Source organism: Pleurodeles waltl, chromosome 4_1 (genome assembly GCF_031143425.1).
Source record: "Pleurodeles waltl isolate 20211129_DDA chromosome 4_1, aPleWal1.hap1.20221129, whole genome shotgun sequence".
NCBI lineage: Eukaryota > Metazoa > Chordata > Amphibia > Caudata > Salamandridae > Pleurodeles > Pleurodeles waltl.
In genome coordinates this window covers 656,339,493-656,358,840 of record NC_090442.1, presented here as the reverse complement: position 1 = coordinate 656,358,840, position 19,348 = coordinate 656,339,493, and the positions used below count along the sequence as shown (strand labels likewise).

General features: G+C 44.0%; 1 protein-coding gene across 4 annotated transcripts in view; it reads right to left on the bottom strand.

Annotated features, from left to right (window-relative positions):
• The window catches only part of CEP83 (centrosomal protein 83), a 188,837-nt gene that overhangs the window by 10,911 nt on the left and 158,578 nt on the right, over positions 1-19,348 (bottom strand). For 3 of the 4 annotated variants that reach the window (XM_069229113.1, XM_069229114.1, XM_069229115.1), the window contains one exon: positions 6,414-6,517. In XM_069229113.1, the coding sequence (XP_069085214.1) occupies positions 6,414-6,517 (104 nt within the window). Of the gene's footprint in view, positions 1-6,413; positions 6,520-19,348 lie in introns of those variants that run through there. The other variant, XM_069229116.1, reaches the window with a different exon arrangement.

Here is a 19,348-nt window from a genome sequence, read left to right as displayed (position 1 = left end):
GCTGGGTGGAAGGAAATTCGTGGCTCCTCTCAGATTCCAGAACTTTCTGCCACAGAAATGTGAGGAACATGTGTTTTTTTAGCCACATTTTGAGGTTTGCAAAGGATTCTGGGTAACAGAACCTGGTCCGAGCCACACAAGTCACCCCATCTTGGATTCCCCTAGGTCTCTAGTTTTCAGAAATGCACAGGTTTGGTAGGTTTCCCTAGGTGGCGGCTGAGCTACAGGCCAAAATCTACAAGTAGGCACTTTGCAAAAAACACCTCTGTTTTCCTTCACCAATTTGGCTGTGTCCACGTTGCGCTTTGGGGCGTTTCCTGTCGCGGGCGCTAGGCCTACCCACACAAGTGAGGTATCATTTTTATCGGGAGACGTGGGGGAACGCTGGGTGGAAGGAAATTCGTGGCTCCTCTCAGATTCCAGAACTTTCTGCCACAGAAATGTGAGGAACATGTGTTTTTTTAGCCAAATTTTGAGGTTTGCAAAGGATTCTGGGTAACAGAACCTGGTCCGAGCCACACAAGTCACCCCATCTTGGATTCCCCTAGGTCTCTAGTTTTCAGAAATGCACAGGTTTGGTAGGTTTCCCTAGGTGGCGGCTGAGCTACAGGCCAAAATCTACAGGTAGGCACTTTGCAAAAAACACCTTTGTTTTCCTTCACCAATTTGGCTGTGTCCACGTTGCGCTTTGGGGCCTTTCCTGTCGCGGGCGCTAGGCCTACCCACACAAGTGAGGTATCATTTTTATCGGGAGACGTGGGGGAACGCTGGGTGGAAGGAAATTTGTGGCTCCTCTCAGATTCCAGAACTTTCTGCCACAGAAATGTGAGGAACATGTGTTTTTTTAGCCAAATTTTGAGGTTTGCAAAGGATTCTGGGTAACAGAACCTGGTCCGAGCCACAGAAGTCACCCAATCTTGGATTCCCCTAGGTCTCTAGTTTTCAGAAATGCACAGGTTTGGTAGGTTTCCCTAGGTGGCGGCTGAGCTACAGGCCAAAATCTACAGGTAGGCACTTTGCAAAAAACACCTCTGTTTTCCTTCACCAATTTGGCTGTGTCCACGTTGCGCTTTGGGGCGTTTCCTGTCGCGGGCGCTAGGCCTACCCACACAAGTGAGGTATCATTTTTATCGGGAGACGTGGGGGAACGCTGGGTGGAAGGAAATTCGTGGCTCCTCTCAGATTCCAGAACTTTCTGCCACACAAATGTGAGGAACATGTGTTTTTTTAGCCACATTTTGAGGTTTGCAAAGGATTCTGGGTAACAGAACCTGGTCCGAGCCACACAAGTCACCCCATCTTGGATTCCCCTAGGTCTCTAGTTTTCAGAAATGCACAGGTTTGGTAGGTTTCCCTAGGTGGCGGCTGAGCTACAGGCCAAAATCTACAGGTAGGCACTTTGCAAAAAACACCTCTGTTTTCCTTCACCAATTTGGCTGTGTCCACGTTGCGCTTTGGGGCGTTTCCTGTCGCGGGCGCTAGGCCTACCCACACAAGTGAGGTATCATTTTTATCGGGAGACGTGGGGGAACGCTGGGTGGAAGGATATTCGTGGCTCCTCTCAGATTCCAGAACTTTCTGCCACAGAAATGTGAGGAACATGTGTTTTTTTAGCCACATTTTGAGGTTTGCAAAGGATTCTGGGTAACAGAACCTGGTTCGAGCCACACAAGTCACCCCATCTTGGATTCCCCTAGGTCTCTAGTTTTCAGAAATGCACAGGTTTGGTAGGTTTCCCTAGGTGGCGGCTGAGCTACAGGCCAAAATCTACAAGTAGGCACTTTGCAAAAAACACCTCTGTTTTCCTTCACCAATTTGGCTGTGTCCACGTTGCGCTTTGGGGCGTTTCCTGTCGCGGGCGCTAGGCCTACCCACACAAGTGAGGTATCATTTTTATCGGGAGACGTGGGGGAACGCTGGGTGGAAGGAAATTCGTGGCTCCTCTCAGATTCCAGAACTTTCTGCCACAGAAATGTGAGGAACATGTGTTTTTTTAGCCAAATTTTGAGGTTTGCAAAGGATTCTGGGTAACAGAACCTGGTCCGAGCCACACAAGTCACCCCATCTTGGATTCCCCTAGGTCTCTAGTTTTCAGAAATGCACAGGTTTGGTAGGTTTCCCTAGGTGGCGGCTGAGCTACAGGCCAAAATCTACAGGTAGGCACTTTGCAAAAAACACCTTTGTTTTCCTTCACCAATTTGGCTGTGTCCACGTTGCGCTTTGGGGCCTTTCCTGTCGCGGGCGCTAGGCCTACCCACACAAGTGAGGTATCATTTCTATCGGGAGACGTGGGGGAACGCTGGGTGGAAGGAAATTTGTGGCTCCTCTCAGATTCCAGAACTTTCTGCCACAGAAATGTGAGGAACATGTGTTTTTTTAGCCACATTTTGAGGTTTGCAAAGGATTCTGGGTAACAGAACCTGGTCCGAGCCACAGAAGTCACCCAATCTTGGATTCCCCTAGGTCTCTAGTTTTCAGAAATGCACAGGTTTGGTAGGTTTCCCTAGGTGGCGGCTGAGCTACAGGTCAAAATCTACAGGTAGGCACTTTGCAAAAAACACCTCTGTTTTCCTTCACCAATTTGGCTGTGTCCACGTTGCGCTTTGGGGCGTTTCCTGTCGCGGGCGCTAGGCCTACCCACACAAGTGAGGTATCATTTTTATCGGGAGACGTGGGGGAACGCTGGGTGGAAGGATATTCGTGGCTCCTCTCAGATTCCAGAACTTTCTGCCACAGAAATGTGAGGAACATGTGTTTTTTTAGCCACATTTTGAGGTTTGCAAAGGATTCTGGGTAACAGAACCTGGTCCGAGCCACACAAGTCACCCCATCTTGGATTCCCTTAGGTCTCTAGTTTTCAGAAATGCACAGGTTTGGTAGGTTTCCCTAGGTGGCGGCTGAGCTACAGGTCAAAATCTACAGGTAGGCACTTTGCAAAAAACACCTCTGTTTTCCTTCACCAATTTGGCTGTGTCCACGTTGCGCTTTGGGGCGTTTCCTGTCGCGGGCGCTAGGCCTACCCACACAAGTGAGGTATCATTTTTATCGGGAGACGTGGGGGAACGCTGGGTGGAAGGAAATTTGTGGCTCCTCTCAGATTCCAGAACTTTCTGCCACAGAAATGTGAGGAACATGTGTTTTTTTAGCCAAATTTTGAGGTTTGCAAAGGATTCTGGGTAACAGAACCTGGTCCGAGCCACACAAGTCACCCCATCTTGGATTCCCCTAGGTCTCTAGTTTTCAGAAATGCACAGGTTTGGTAGGTTTCCCTATGTGGCGGCTGAGCTACAGGCCAAAATCTACAGGTAGGCACTTTGCAAAAAACACCTCTGTTTTCCTTCACCAATTTGGCTGTGTCCACGTTGCGCTTTGGGGCCTTTCCTGTCGCGGCCGCTAGGCCTACCCACACAAGTGAGGTATCATTTTTATCGGGAGACGTGGGGGAACGCTGGGTGGAAGGAAATTCGTGGCTCCTCTCAGATTCCAGAACTTTCTGCCACAGAAATGTGAGGAACATGTGTTTTTTTAGCCACATTTTGAGGTTTGCAAAGGATTCTGGGTAACAGAACCTGGTCCGAGCCACACAAGTCACCCCATCTTGGATTCCCCTACGTCTCTAGTTTTCAGAAATGCACAGGTTTGGTAGGTTTCCCTAGGTGGCGGCTGAGCTACAGGCCAAAATCTACAGGTAGGCACTTTGCAAAAAACACCTCTGTTTTCTGTGATGTGTCCACGTTGTGTTTTGGGGCATATCCTGTCGCGGGCGCTAGGCCTACCCACACAAGTGAGGTATCATTTTTATCGGGAGACTTGGGGGAACATAGAATAGCAAAACAAGTGTTATTGCCCCTTGTCTTTCTCTACATTTTTTCCTTCCAAATGTAAGACAGTGTGTAAAAAAGACGTCTATTTGAGAAATGCCCTGTAATTCACATGCTAGTATGGGCACCCCGGAATTCAGAGATGTGCAAATAACCACTGCTTCTCAACACCTTATCTTGTGCCCATTTTGGAAATACAAAGGTTTTCTTGATAGCTATTTCTTACTCTTTATATTTCAGCAAATGAATTGCTGTATAACCGGCATAGATTGAAAACCCACTGCAGGGTGCAGGTCATTTATTGGATCTGGGTAGCTAGAGTTCTTGATGAACCTATAAGCCCTATATATCCCCGCAACCAGAAGAGTCCAGCAGACGTAACGGTATATTGCTTTCGAAAATCTGACATTGCTGGAAAAAGTTACAGAGTAAAACGTAGAGAAAAATTGATGTTTTTTTCACCTCAATTTCAATATTTTTCTTTTTCAGTTGTTATTTTCTGTAGGAAACCCTTGTAGGATCTACACAAATGACCCCTTGCTGAATTCAGATTTTTGTCTACTTTTCAAAACTGTTGCGGTTTCTGGGATCCAGCGTTGGCTTCATGCCCATTTCTGTCACTGACTGGAAGGAGGCTGAAAGCACAAAAAATCGTAAAAATGGGGTATGTCCCAGTAAAATGCCAAAATTGTGTTGAAAAATTGGGTTTCCTGATTCAAGGCTGCCTGTTCCTGAAAGCTGGGAAGCTGGTGATTTTATCACCGCAAACCCTTTGTTGATGCCCTTTTCAGGGAAAAAACCAGAAGCCTTTTTCTGCAGCCCATTTTCCCAATTTTTTTGAAAAAAAACGAAATTTTCACTGTTTTTTGGCTAATTTCTTGGCCTCCTTCTGGGGAACCCACAAAGTCTGGGTACCTCTAGAATCCCTAGGATGTTGGAAAAAAAGGACGCAAATTTGGCGTGGGTAGCTTATGTGAACAAAAAGTTATGAGGGCCTAAGCGCGAACTGCTCCAAATAGCCAAAAAAAGGCTCGGCACAGGAGGGGGAAAAGGCCTGGCAGCGAAGGGGTTAATAAAAAAAAAAGTTATTAAAATTAAATAAAAACTTTTTGATAAGACGTTCTAGACTACTAAATATAAAAATGACAGTGAGGGTGGCTTTTTCTCAAAATTATAAATAATCCTACATTTAACTAACACATTTTCTTAATTTATTAGACATTTAATTTGATTAGTTTAATGTTATGTAACATATTTTAAATTCTTAGTTAATAATTATATTAGACAAATTTACATTAGCATAATGACTGAACTTTATTATTTTTACCTACACTTTACTGCTGACAGATCTTAGCCCCGGGGGGAGGACCTCTGGCTATCTGTGAACAAGTGAAAATTTTGTTCTACCAGGCTCAGCCCCCTGTTTTGAGGATGCTACTAGGTACAGTAGTTTAAGTTTACACATAAGTAAATCTACTTGTTCAAAGTTACCTTTGTAAAACAGGCCACAATAGGTTTAATGTAAACAACAGGATCAGACAGCTAAGTTTCAAGCCAGACCGATAAAGTAAACGTCATTTATAGGATTAAACCTATGGTCATCTTATACTGCAAACAGATAAGTTGAGAAAGTGCAAATTCACATCTATCTGTAGAGAAGTTACCTCTCATTATGAAACAGTAACAAAATGCTTACAGATTGGGGACATCCTTTAGAGTTCAGCGGACGGGATACTTAGTCATACACAAGGCAGCTGTCCTATCCACCATGTTACAAGTATGGCACTTGTAATATGGCAGGTGCGATAGCTGCCACGTTTTGACGGAGTATCTGAACCGCCAAACTTAAATAAGGCCCTAACTATTTTGATGCACACCATTTTAGAACACTACCTTACAAGCCTGAACTTTAATGGCCAAATAAGAAAATGATAAACAATCTTGAAGACAATCTTGAAGACAGTAGGAGACAATTAGAAAACTGTGCATTCAACACAAGCACAGGAAAAATGTTATTAAGCACTTTAACACTTTCATAGGGTGTCAATAGCCACAAACAGCCTTGAATCTCAAAGTACTTTCAGGCGTTCAGATATATAAAACACCAGAAATCTGAACAGTGCAAAATGTTATGCCGGTTATTGAGAATTTAGGCGAGGTGGCTATCTGGTTCTTGGGTTGTGAAGGATTTTATACACTTATGTTTTCAGCACATCAAGTGCCATTTGGGAAAACTGCATATTCTTCATTCTTTACCCTAGGAAGATTCTGAAAGACCTAAGGAAAGTTAATACAGTTGTCAGGATTTTACTATAGGAATGGCTAAGTATATTCTTGGGCACCATGTTTGTTTAACCAACGAGCAGCAAAGGCTGATGAAGTTGTATATTCTTTCAATGGTTAGTGTTAATTGTGCTCGTGTACGCTGCAAAAGTATTTGCGCAAAACGTAACTGTGCCAAATAAAAGAAGAGAGGGGCTTAGGGTCACAGTGAATTAAAGGCCTACTCTAAACCAGAACTCATTCCCATGTTAAGCAGAATACTGTTTTCAACCAATTCACTGCCCATTCTGTCTAATCATTAAAAGGTACCCATTCAAAGCAAGCCTTTCCGCTTGCAGCTCATCATTCTTCGCCTGGAGAAGCTCTATTTTCTCTTGAAGTCTTCTATGCTTGTTTTCTGTCAACGTCTTTCTCTGAAAGAAAAAGAGACCAAATGTTTACATGCAATTTCTATTACCATCTTATATTATAATTTGCTCTGGAAAAAATGTTTGAGATCAATTCCTGTACAGCAATCACTGCTGGAAATGGTAAAAAGTCCAGCAAGGAAATCCATCAATTGGGTTTGGTGGCAGACGGGGGATGAGCAATTAATTACTCCTTTTGGGCTTTTGTAGAGCACTTCCAAACACTATTCGGGGGCCTCAGATTGCTTTTTATGACAGGCACATATAAATATTGGCAGGATGCATGCAAGTACGTTAGAAGCCTGGCAGTATAGAATGAAACAGATCAACAGGTAAGGGTGGAATCTGCCTGGATACCTGCCAAAAGTAAGACCCACTAAGAAGACAAAACTTTAAAGAACACACTCCTGACAAGAGAGGGTGAATAATGCATGTCAGTCTAAGGCACCTGACCAGCCACGACTACGAGGTCAGGCAAAGGGGACTGAATTTTCAAATGCCAAGGAGAACTGATGCGTTTTAGTATTTTCTGAATTTGACATGGTAATTTCGATGTCTCTGATGTAATGGTGGGTAATTCTATAATAAGGAGACCAGAAAAAAATCGACCACCAAAGCTTCTGTATTCAGTTGGGTGGGCAGTCATGGGACATTTGCTGGCAGATTGTAGGCTTCTGGTTTGTGGCTAAGGGTCTAACAATTTTGTGAGGTGGCTCGGTGCTCAATTGGAGCCATGGAGCCCCTTTTGTTTTAAAGAGAGCAATTTGAAGTTTACTTTTTTTTTTTCTACTGAGAGCAAATAGAGGGAAGTGGTTGCATCATTTTATATCGAACACCAGGCACACTGTAAAGTTTTGAACTATTTGAAGTTTTGACAGAGAAGCACTGGGGGGTCCTGTGACTGAGTTACTTCATTAATCCTGGCAAGCCATCACCCCAGTAAAGGATAGACATTTTTGGAAAGCAATTGCAGAGCCCATGTCAGCAGACTAACAATGGTAGAATGCACTTTTGAGATAACATTTAATTTGGGGTAACTTATGGAACTGTTTCATCCACATATATAGAGGAACCTTGTGGACAGTGAATAGCATTGGTGACAAATCAAAGCTATCAGAATTACCACATTTGATGCTTTTCCATCCTAGAAAGCTATGACCAAGTCTGACATGGATTGAATAGTTCCAAAATAATGATGGAAACTATGTCAAGCAGATTCTCATATATCACCTGAAGTACAGTCTTTTCAGTATCACTGAAACATTGATGGTGTCGAAGGTGACTCACAGGTTCAGTAGGATCAATGCATAGGGTTGACCATAGTGAGAGGGGTTAAGTAGTTCTTCACAGATGTTTATAAGATTGTCCGAGTTCAAATTAAGATTGAAAGGTGTAATTGGAGTGCAACTGGAAGGTGACAATGGTTGTAAGTCCCTTTGCAACAAAAGGTAGATGGAGATGGACATCCAGTTGGCCAGATTCTCTGTGTCAAATGGGGCTTCTTTATGGTATAGCTGATGACTGCATGTTTGAGGACACAAAGTGGTGGTGCCACTGGAGGGAGGAATTAACTAGGCTGGTGATGACTGATATCAGAGCTTGAAATTGTCAATGCTGGTGTTAACTTACAGAATTGGGTTGCACAGGTGGGTGTAGCAGGGTTAGGAATCACATTCTATGGTAGCAGTGATGCAATGCCAGTGTCTCTACTTGATATATGACAGGATATTTTCACAAACGCCAAACTGTCAGGCTGACATGCCACATGTGTAGCTAGAAAAAACAATCTCACAGTGAGGAAGTTTTTTTAGCAGCGTTTGGTGAATTCTCAAAGCAAGACTGAAAGTAATAATTTTCTCTAGAACAAGATGAATTGTGCCTGGCAGGCTCGGTCATCAAAAGAGTAATTTTGTTTTTTGCAACTTTCTTTTCTGCACTCTCTGTAGATATTTCAATTGGTGGAGGGCAGCAGTGTACCTTTTGTTAGATTTCAAGGGGCATTTATTACTGGTGAAAATGCAAGGGTTGAGGCCACATCTTTAGTTCGTTTGAATGTCAGGGGATCTAGAATACCAGCAGGAGATTCTAAGTGAGAGGAAGCATTTGAGTTAAGGCTCGATTTTGCTTCTATATAAAGTGGAACATTTAATGGCATTGGAGTTTTTAGGATAAGGCTCCAGCTTACTATCAATGTAGAATTTAATTTAATAATGGTCGGTTTGGGGGAGCTACAGAAGCACTTGAGTTCAGGCATGTATAGAGAATAGGAGGTGGAGTGTATGGCCACCCCAATGAGTGGGTTCATTGACAAACTGGGTAAATCCAAGGGAATCTTTGTCTTCAATAAAGTTTTGGCTGTAAGTATCAGGTTGGTACACCTTCCCAGATGTTCATATCATCCAGAGTAAAGGATCTATCAGAGGTAGCTGGAAAATATGCAACATGATTAAGGTGATCTGAATGAATGTATTTGTTGGGGAGATGATAAATGACGGCACAAACAAGGAAGGCAGAAGAGCTTATGACAGCGCTGGCTAGGACATACTAAACTCAGTCACAGGAAGGTCCTTGCATTTCTTGAAAACCACTGAGTGAACTAAAGCAACTCCACCTACCCATCCCTCGTCTTGCATTAATCATTTTAGTCTTAATGCTGTGGCCTGAGGGCAGGAGACTGGCTGTACATTGTGCAGAGATGTTATTGAATCATGCATCTGTGATGATGAAGTAAATGAGATTATCCAGAATCAGAGCATGAATAGCGTGTTTTTGACACTAGAACTCACATTAAAGAGGTCACCAAATAGAATATGCAATAACCTGCAGGTGTAGCACAAGTGAGCTCTTGGTAGAGGTAGGAGCAAGAGCATGTGAGTTCGAGATGAAAGAGGACTGTTATTGGCAATAACTCACTGGGGATTTCATAGTGTGATGATCTCTGTGAGACTTAATGGCTTAAGTGATTGTGGAAAACACCTGGAAAGCATTTAAAATTGCATTTAATAGAAGTGTTAATGACAAACCCCATCACTGTAGAATAAGTATTAATAAGAATATGTCCAGTGGGGGGACAGTACTTAGGATTGTCTCTCTGTGGAGCAGCATCTGATTTATGTGGCAGAATTGGTATCAAATTATTACAAAATTATGTTCTTTGTAGCAATTCTCAAAGTGAGGGGTAGTGTAGCCTAAGGCAGAGGGAAAACCGAGAGGGTGGGCGTGATATTTGTCAGGGGGGTTTCAGGGAAAGTCAGCACATTATATTAAGTTAGATCAGAGATTCTTAACCCATGGTCTGCTGACCCCTTGGGGGAAACGATACCTACCTAGGGTGGTCCGCAAAAGTCTAGAAAATGAAATAATATTAATAGATTGATAACATGTATGCACTTAACAAAGCAAAATTTAAAATTGTAAAACACTCTGTAAACTTAAAGGAATTTGAAATAAGGAGGTTCAAAATGAAGTTGGTATTCTTAATTTATTGGAACAGTGCAAGTACATCAAACAGTAGAATAGACGATTAGTGGCCTTAACTGAAGCACTAGTATGCTTTGACACAAAGAGTGGATGCATTAGAACAAAAAAAAAAAGACAAAACAATATGGTGGAGTCAAATATATTGGTAAGCTAATGAGAAATAAACCCACATTCTAAAAAAACTCCAAACCTCCGAAAAAACCCCCCAAAAAACGATTTTTGCTATTGAATGAAAGAACATATCACTTAATTTGTGTATTTGTTTGATGTATACTTTTTCTGTAGTTGTATGTATTGTTTTGAGTTTCAAAACGTACAAATTGTTTAGGCAGGGGTCCCTGGCTCCCAGTAGTGATTCAGTGGCAAGTCAAAATGTTAAGAACCAATCATAAAAGCACCCACATATATAATTACAAGTCATCAGGTTTAGCACCATGATGAACAGAGTGCGTGAATGTCAACTTATATATTATGTTATGCATACTGGCTCTCTAAAAAAATGACAATAAGGAAAAATGTGACAGTAAAGCTTTTCTGGATTAACTGACCACAGACAGACTATTTCAAGCTAGGTTTGAGGGTTAAAGTAGTGGGGTAAGGCACTTGCTGCAGAGATCTGTCTATATCCAGCAGGTTTCAGGGTATACCATTGGTTAACATAACTTTGGCACTGAATGAATTTGCAGGAAGATCTGTGTTCACTTTCCGATTACGTTTGACTCACCATAAAAAGTTGAGCGCTTTAAAGTTTGTGGACTGTATGCGAGTGTAGGTCACAGATTTGTACTGTAAGTTAGCTCACTGGGTTATTGATTTTGTTGCATGATCCTTCTGTTACCTTGTACAGTGTTGGTAAAATACCTCAGTCAGTAATGCACCCACTACAAAGAGCTTCACGTAACATGCAAAGCTTATTTGAAAAGGGAGAAAAAAAGCAGACAGGGTAGCCAGATATCACTTGATGATACTTACAGGACAACTCTTTTGGGTTACCAAGAGTGTGAACGTGAAAATGTCTGATAGGTAAGCCCTCTAGTGGTCCACAACGATATCGGTACACCAAGTGACAAATCTGTTCCACCTTCCAGAGTACACTGTTTTGGTGGAATCAAGACGAGCAGACAAAATTACATTCACTACTTCTCACTCAATCTCCAGGCATAGAGATGGAGGCTGTAGAGGTTGCATGCAGTACTTGCCCCTCTGGTTTGGGGAGAGGAGAACTGTCCTGAGAGGAAAATGATAGGAAGCTAGAGGGGAAGACACAGGGAGGATAGGCGTTGCTGCGAGTGGCAAACCGATTTATATACAGAAGCCACACAGGCAGAAGTTGTGCTGGACCACCTACAGGTGGAGGTCGGCAAAGTGACACTGACTTAGACTATCTGCACTAAAGATCAGAGACAATGCCAGAAAGTTTGGCTACTAGCCATACCCCATCCTGGTGCGCCCAAGCCACACGTCTCAACGCTTCCCGACTGAGGGGAGACTCTACTCTTCCATGTGTGTAGGTATACCACATCGCAGTTGTGCTGTCCATTAAGATCGGGACAGACTGGCCACAAAGGGAAGGGAGGAAGGCTTTGCGTGCCAGCCAAATCGCCGTCAGTTTGAGGGGGTTGATGTGCAGAGAATGTTCCTCCAGAGACCAGAGGTCTCTGATCTCCAGGTCCTGCAGATGCATTTTCCCATCTCTCATTTAGGGGGTCATCCATCACAACCATGGCAATGTCATGCGGGGAGTGGAAGGACATCTCTTGCAAGGTTCTACACCACTGACCATAAGGTCAATAGTGCTGCATCCTGGGAAATTACAATTTGACAAGTTTGCCCCAAGCTGGATCCACTAACTGTTGAAGCACCACTGGCGAACCCTTATGTGGCAGTATGTGTACGTGGCCTGGAGGATGAAAAGCCAGCCGACCTAGCAGGTGCAAAACAATCGGGACTGCAATTCAAAGCTCGTCCAGAAAAATCAGAAATATAAGGTAAATGTTCCAGATCCGCCGGGGGGGAGGAATGGTGTTGGAAATTTGCACTTTCTACAGGGTCACTCCAGATTTATTTTTTGCCATTTGGTCGAACCCTGTTTTTCCATGCTACACAACTGCATATTAACCCTGCTAATCAGTTACAAAGTGCTTATGCTCCACCTTTTAGCATGTTAAAATTGGTATCTACTGGATTGGCATATTTAAGTTATCTACAAGTCCCCAGTAAATGGTACCAAGCTGTACACAGGCCTATAAGTTAAATCTCACTTGTGGACTGCAGCTCCCATTGTGCCATCCATTCCAGTGACAATGCAAACATGACGGCATACCTACCATGTGTGGCCTAATTGTTACAGCTTTAATACTGCAAATTCAATGTGTCAAAATATCCCCTTTTGACTGGTCAAAACCTTCCTTTTAAAGTAGGCCTTATTGCCTATAAGACAAGGTGCAAGGAATTTAAAAGTAGGACATGTATGAATTTAACGCTAAACGTCCTTACAGTGAAAAGCCTCAAAAAGCTATTTTCAATGTAGCAGGGCTGGCTGTTCCATAGGAAAACACAGGAATGCAACATTTTACACTAATACTGTATCTCGGGACTGTGACTAACTACAAAAATAATTAAACAGATATTTTTTATAGTTATTAAAAATCTAATTCAATGGTGAAGGCAGATGTTTTCTAAACACTATGGAAAAGGAACTTTTAGAAAGTTACCTTTACCTTGTCTGAAGTCTCTGGAAGCTAAATCTGCATTTTATTAGCACTTGAATAGGCATGAATGAGGTGTGAACTTGTTCCCAAGGGTAAACCGGCTGACCTCAATGGGCAGCGATAACCCATCCAGCCATGACTAAATATGCAGGGGGCTGGGAGGATCCTTTCTGACATTAAAGTGGGAAGTCCTGCTTGAATATCACATCCTGCTGGAGAGATCTGTTGGGGATTTTCAGATGAGACTTGAGGTGCATTTTAAAGAGCCTTCCTCTGTCACAGGCAAATGTTAAATAACACTTAAGCAGTGCCCTTCTTTTGTCTCACCAGCCAGTGAGGCCATATTCAGAGCAGGTTTCTTTTTGACATAACAGTGTCATATCCGATTTGACAGGTCTGCCGATTTCAAATATAACATTTGGGTGCACTTCAATGCATGAAGAATGGATGCCAAAACAATTCTTGCATATCCTATGTCTGGTTCCCGAAAACTCGTCTTTGTTCTACCAGATAGCTGCCTCTGAGGCTGTTGAGGGCATAGGGACTGCCTCAAATTGAATTTTGGTGTTAGGTGTGAGAGGACTCCAATTGCAACAGTACACTTCCCACATACACCATCAGCCCTTAGAACCCAAGTTTATTGTGACCAAAGACTTGCTAATGCCAAAAGTGAGTAGGGCTAGCCACAGGAACTTTGACCTATTGGCTAGGGATCTCCAGGAGGTAATTCCAACTCAGTAGCCTGCACCAGGCATAAATATGACATCTCCTGGCACACACTTTAGAACATTCCAAGACATAAGGAAGATAAGAGTACTGACCCTTGCTGTCTACAACCTGAGAAGAGCCCTGATGGACTGCACCTGCTCTCGCTCTTGTACCCAGGACAAAAAAGTGTACTCCAAGGGTCATCAGGCTAACCTCTTGTTCAAGTTACAGGGATAAAACAAGCTTCAAAAGACCTGTCCTGAAAACGTCCGAATGATCAGTGGCAACTGGACTCTGCCCTACACACAGTGAATCTCTAAACCTCCCCTGAGGTCCTTGGTAGCTTCAGAAGAGTACTCCTGGGGTGGAGTTGGATTTAAAACTAAAGTCAGAAGATACAATCTTTAATCAGGGCAGCCTGGGCTAGGTTATCCAACATGCGCTCCTTTGCAGTCTGCAATTATTAAAGAAACAATGGTCCCTAATGGATAAAAAAAATAAAAATATGTGCATTTGGGGGAACAGTCATACCCATACACACAGTCCAAACAACACAAGATGGATTTTATTATCAACTGAACTACACACATAAATGTAAGTGGGAAAACATGTTCAATAAGAACAGACTCAGGCAGATTTCTGACAAAAATAAATATATCTGATAAGTCACAATTCAACAAAGGCACAACATAGCCCTTATACATGTAATGAGCAATTCACATGGGGTCAAGGTGTCAAAGTCAACGACTTTTCGATCCTTTTAGTCATACAAGTATCATCATCGGAACTTAAAATAAAAAAAAATATATGCATGAGGGCACTGATCATGTAAGGGAAAATAAATTTATACGGACTGACAATGAGCAGTAGAAAGTTCAAAAAGTGCTGATAACATAATAGTAGGACACAAGCAATAAACTTAAGAGAAGGATAGCAGTGGAAATAACAGTCATGTCAACATACAACGAAAATTGGGTTCGGGCAATGCCGATGTTAACAGGCCAGGTGTTGTAGTCTATATCAAATAGCACTTAGTTCCTGTTCCAAAGAGACCACGGACTATCATTGGCACTTTGTGTTTCTTGGTGCTATTTCTACTTAAAACCTTTAAAAAAATCATATCTCCAGTTCACCTTACTAGCCTGTTTTGCATTTCAAATTCACAACTATTTTAGAATTGCATAAATAGGAGAAGGAAAACGTTGTTTGCTGAATGGTGCAGTCTCAGCTTTTTTCCTCTCTCCTAATACTGCCTAAGCAGCAGGTTTTGCAACTATTGCTGGGGCTCTGTTAAGGGCCTTTTTTCGAAATTAAAGCCGCATGCGAAGCCCTGTAATTTCTGAAACTGTTTATAATTCTTTTGAGGGAGCTTGAGTCCTAGGAACCGAGCTGTTGCCTAGCTCATTTTAAGACTCACAGGGGCAGGATTGGCTTTATCACCAAACTGCCTGGATCCATCAAAGGGTAGACCAATCAATGTATATTAGACATCTAGGGAAAAAGCTGAAGAATTAAATCGTGCATGGCAGTGAAGGGCTACACAGGACCCCACTGCCCTTGCCACTAAGTGCAGTATGTAGTTCAGACTCATTCATAAATCTTTAGTCGGCTGACACACTCAACCATAAAAGCATGAAAGACGTCAAGACAGCACGTAAAAAACATGATACAGTGAACATAACAAATTCTTTAGGGAGCATCTGTAAATAAGCCATGGCTGGCCTAGCTTGAGTAAAGTTCAACACCTTCAGCAAGGGCACTAGAAATTGCTTTCTCGGTCAACTAAAATAACCACAAAACATAATAAAATTGCGGGGACCTATTATCGCAACTGCAGGGCAACCTACAATCCGATGGGGCCCAACCAGGTAGAGAAGCCAATAGGTGATGAAGCAGGTTGAACCTAAACTTGGCCAACAAAAACCTATCTTGCTTTCGGCGACCCTGGGATAGAAAAGGCTCCATGCTTTGGACGGTCTTCAGAAGCATGTGACCCCACATTGAAGGCTTTGCAAGCTTCCTCTGTTCTCTATCCAAATGTGCCCACTTCAGAAGCAACTTCTTAATGGATTTTGAGTCATGGGAGGTCAACCAATTAGGGTCAGTAAAAATGTCCAATTTCACCAAGGAAGCAAATGTTACCTTAACATAAGCTACCCATGGATTTTATATGCCCGGTCAAGGACTAGACAATCAGCAAGTATCAAGCAATTTAACTTGAAGTCCTCCCTGGTCCAGACCTTGATCCAACAAAGAAGAGGGCGAAGGGCCACAATATCAGACACATGACCAAGCCCCAATTACTCATGGACCAAGAATGCAGAGGTGCACTGAGGTACCTGTGCTACTTGACGCAGACATTGATTTTCCAAAGTTTGAAGCTTGGCCAAGTTTACATGACCCCCAACACCTCACTTCCATACTGCAATTGTGAAACACATTTTGCCTGGGAGATCTTTAGTAGGAGTACTCTAGGCAAAGAAAAGACCCCAGCCTACGTTCAAAGCTAAAAACTGCCCCATAGTTTTGAGAAAACTCTGCTCTTTTCCACTCAATGAACTGCTTCCAGCTATTTTGTGCATCAAATAAAACCCCCAGGTAAGAAAAGGCCAAAACATTGTCCAGACGATGATCTGCCACTGAAAAAGTATTTGAACTGGTGGACCTTGGAGCAACAGCTATATTTGTAAGATTTTGAAAAATTCACAGCAAAATCCAAGTCCTCCGTAAAAGAAACAAACTTGTCCAAGAGACGTTCCAGTCCCCTGGTTGTGCAGGCCATAAACACTGCGTCGTCTGCATATAGCAAAAACAGGGAGAAATCTCACACCAACCCTAGGACAATCAGCATGAGCGGAAAGAAGGGCCTCCTCCAGCCCATTTATATATAGGGTGAAAAGGAACGGAGCAAGGATACACCCCTGGCGGATACCTCTACTAGTGGGAAAGGGCCAGGTACATGCGCCGTCCTAAGAAAAACGCATTGAGGCAGATGCATTAGAGTGCTGATCCACTACCAAGGCTTCAAGGTTCACCCTGTCAAAAGTGGACGTCAAGTTAATGAACGCTAAAAGCAAAGATTCGGAGCATGCCATGTTGTTGATGATCAAATGCAGTTCAGACACTGGTCAGGGGTAGACCTACCCGACCTAAAACCAAATTGAACATCACTCAAAACATTGTTAGTCTCTGCCCAGTTCAACAACCTATTTAGAATAACCTTTCCCACAACCTTTACATCAGCATCTATTAATGATGTGGGGCGGTAACAATCGTGATTCTCCTTGTCCCCCTTCTTAAAGATTGTCACTTTCACCGTAGTGGACTACGAGGGGGTAATCCCCACCCGGGCCGCCGCAATCAAAATCTGGGCCAAAACAAACTCCCACACCTCCAAGTCCGACCTAAACAAGTCCGGGGGAACTCCTTCAGGGCCAGAAGCCTTGTTGCAAGATAGTGCAACAATAACCTGATGGACTTCCTCCAGCAACTTGAGACCCTTACGGGTGAGTAGTTGCGCTTTATAAACCCTGCTTTGATTTGAGAAAATACCAGTTGGGCACTAGCGGGAACACCCACAACCCAGTCACTGCCCTCCTCACAGTTGTAAACACCTTCAAAGTGGCTAATCCACTGTTGCTCTGGGATGTGGTGACAAACCCAGACCTGAGCCATCTTCAAGGCAAGGTCTATTTACCACTTTCCTAAAAAGGGAGCGGTCTCCACTCTCACAAGCGTGACAAAGCTCCTCCCAGGCCTGCTCCCCTAGAGTGTACTTACGGCTGTCTAAAGGTTTCTTGTATGCCAACCTATACTCCGCAACTAAATGGGACTGTTTAAGTGCAGCTATTAGCTATTGAAGGGACCTCACGCAGCCACCATCAAACCATCTTAGAGCTTGAGGGTCCTTCTTGGAGACTGGTTGAAACCGAAGGTTACGGGCACCCCTGAGCTATGACATCAAAAGCTTGCAAGATCTGCCTTCCAGCAGCAGCAATATCCAGACAAATGGCAAACTCTTGCTTACACCTGACGGAAAGGAAGGCTATAAAGAGCTGAGGGTCCACCTGAGCCCAATTAAGCCTTCTACCCTGATCCACAGCTAAAAGCCCCCTGAGAACCATCCCCTGCTCTGACCGAGCAGCCCTAGGGGCCTCCAGGGTCAAACTCAGGGCATTATGGTCACTAAAGAGGCGTTGGGTAATGATACAATTAGAAATAAACAGAAACAAGGGGGCAGACACAAAGATAAAATCAGTGACAGACCTAGAGCCCCTTTCCTTCAAGGTAGGGAAAATGATAGGAATGGGTGAATAGACCAATATGTCCATGGTAAAAATAAAAATAAAAAAAAAGATTATGGGTATCCAAAATTACCCCAAGCACCCTCCTTTTAAATGGGAGAAATGAAGCCCCTCAGCAAGAAAACACATAAATGACAATTGAAGCCCCCAAGAGGGCCATTAATTCACTCCCTAGACCTTTTTGCCTCAACTCATTCAAAGACAAACCCAGGCACGAGATACTGGTGGTCGAATCACATCTCCCTCCCACCCCCAGAATTATAAAAGTTAACTAGACCTAATAGCGGGAAGCCCGGCAAAGAGATCAACAACCCCTGCAGACAAAACCGCTCCCACCGACTGAGGATTGTTAAAATTTACCACCACACAGTCCCCTGCCACAGTTTTCTGGCTGGGCCCACCCAATCAACCATCCAAGCTATTGTGATAGATTCCAGTGGCCCCCCACCCTCTGTGAGAATGCAAATTAAACCAGTGCACTACCTTATTATTTAACTCTGAATAAGTTTCATGATCCGAATTGGAGCACTGCAGGACATTCCCTAGGACCACCATATAAGGAGTTACCTCCGGGGCAGGTTAAGCACCACACCAGGATTCCGCGTGGTCGAAAGCTCAGGATGGCTGGGCTGACCTTCTTTCTCCCTGAGGCTAAGCTGGAACGTGCCACCTGAGACTCCCCAAATGAGTCCTGTGTCTTAGGGGCACTAGGGGCTGTAGCCGTCCCCCCAGAACTAGAACATGGACCAGTGGTAAAATGAGCAGGAATGCCAGAGATCGACTAGACTATTGTGGCATACTGCTCGTGCACCCTCCCGCTACCTCCATTTGCAAGGGCCAGGATCTTCACCACTCGCAACTCAAGGTGAGTGAGCCCGGACAAAATTGGATCACGTTTTGCAACTAAAAGCCCCTTCGGTTCAGCCAATAACTCTGCAAAAGAAATGTTGCCTCTCACCTGCCCCGTGGAAATATCGGCAGTTTGGGTGGAGGCACTGTCCCCAACACTACCATGAGTTGGAACTGGGCTGCCGGTGGGGTGGTGGTGGGAGGGAGGGTATTGGGGTGGTACCTCGGAAGGGGACACCTTTCTTTTCCCCATGGTGTCCACACCCTTTGACCCCCAGCTACCCTTGCCTCAAAACCAGACCTTCACGGCTGGGCACTAAACGCACAGTCAAACCACTGCAACGACCTTGAGCCATAGCCCCAGCCCACACAAAGGGGAGGAAACCTCAACACCAAACACAGCTAACCCACAACCAAACGTTGAAGGAACACAAAAAAATAACATGTAAACCCCCAAGTGTGGTGGCCCCGTCCCTTCCTAACACTGACGGGCACAGGAGGGTCCCGCCCTTGGCCCAGGCTTTGCCCGTGCTGCGGGAGAGTTTGTGGTGATATAAGTGCTAGGGGTGTGGTTACCTCCTCTCCCTCCTGAGCCAGCACCCCGTGGGCAGCAGGTCGTCTTGGGACATGTAGTCCCCAGTGAAAACAACATCCCACGGTGTGGGAGGGTATGTGGCGCTATAACAGCTGTGGGTGTGGGTGCCTCCTTCCCTCCTCCTGAGCAAGCACCTCTTGGGCAGAAGAGCGTCCTGGAACATGCAGTCCCCAGTGAAAGCAATGTAATT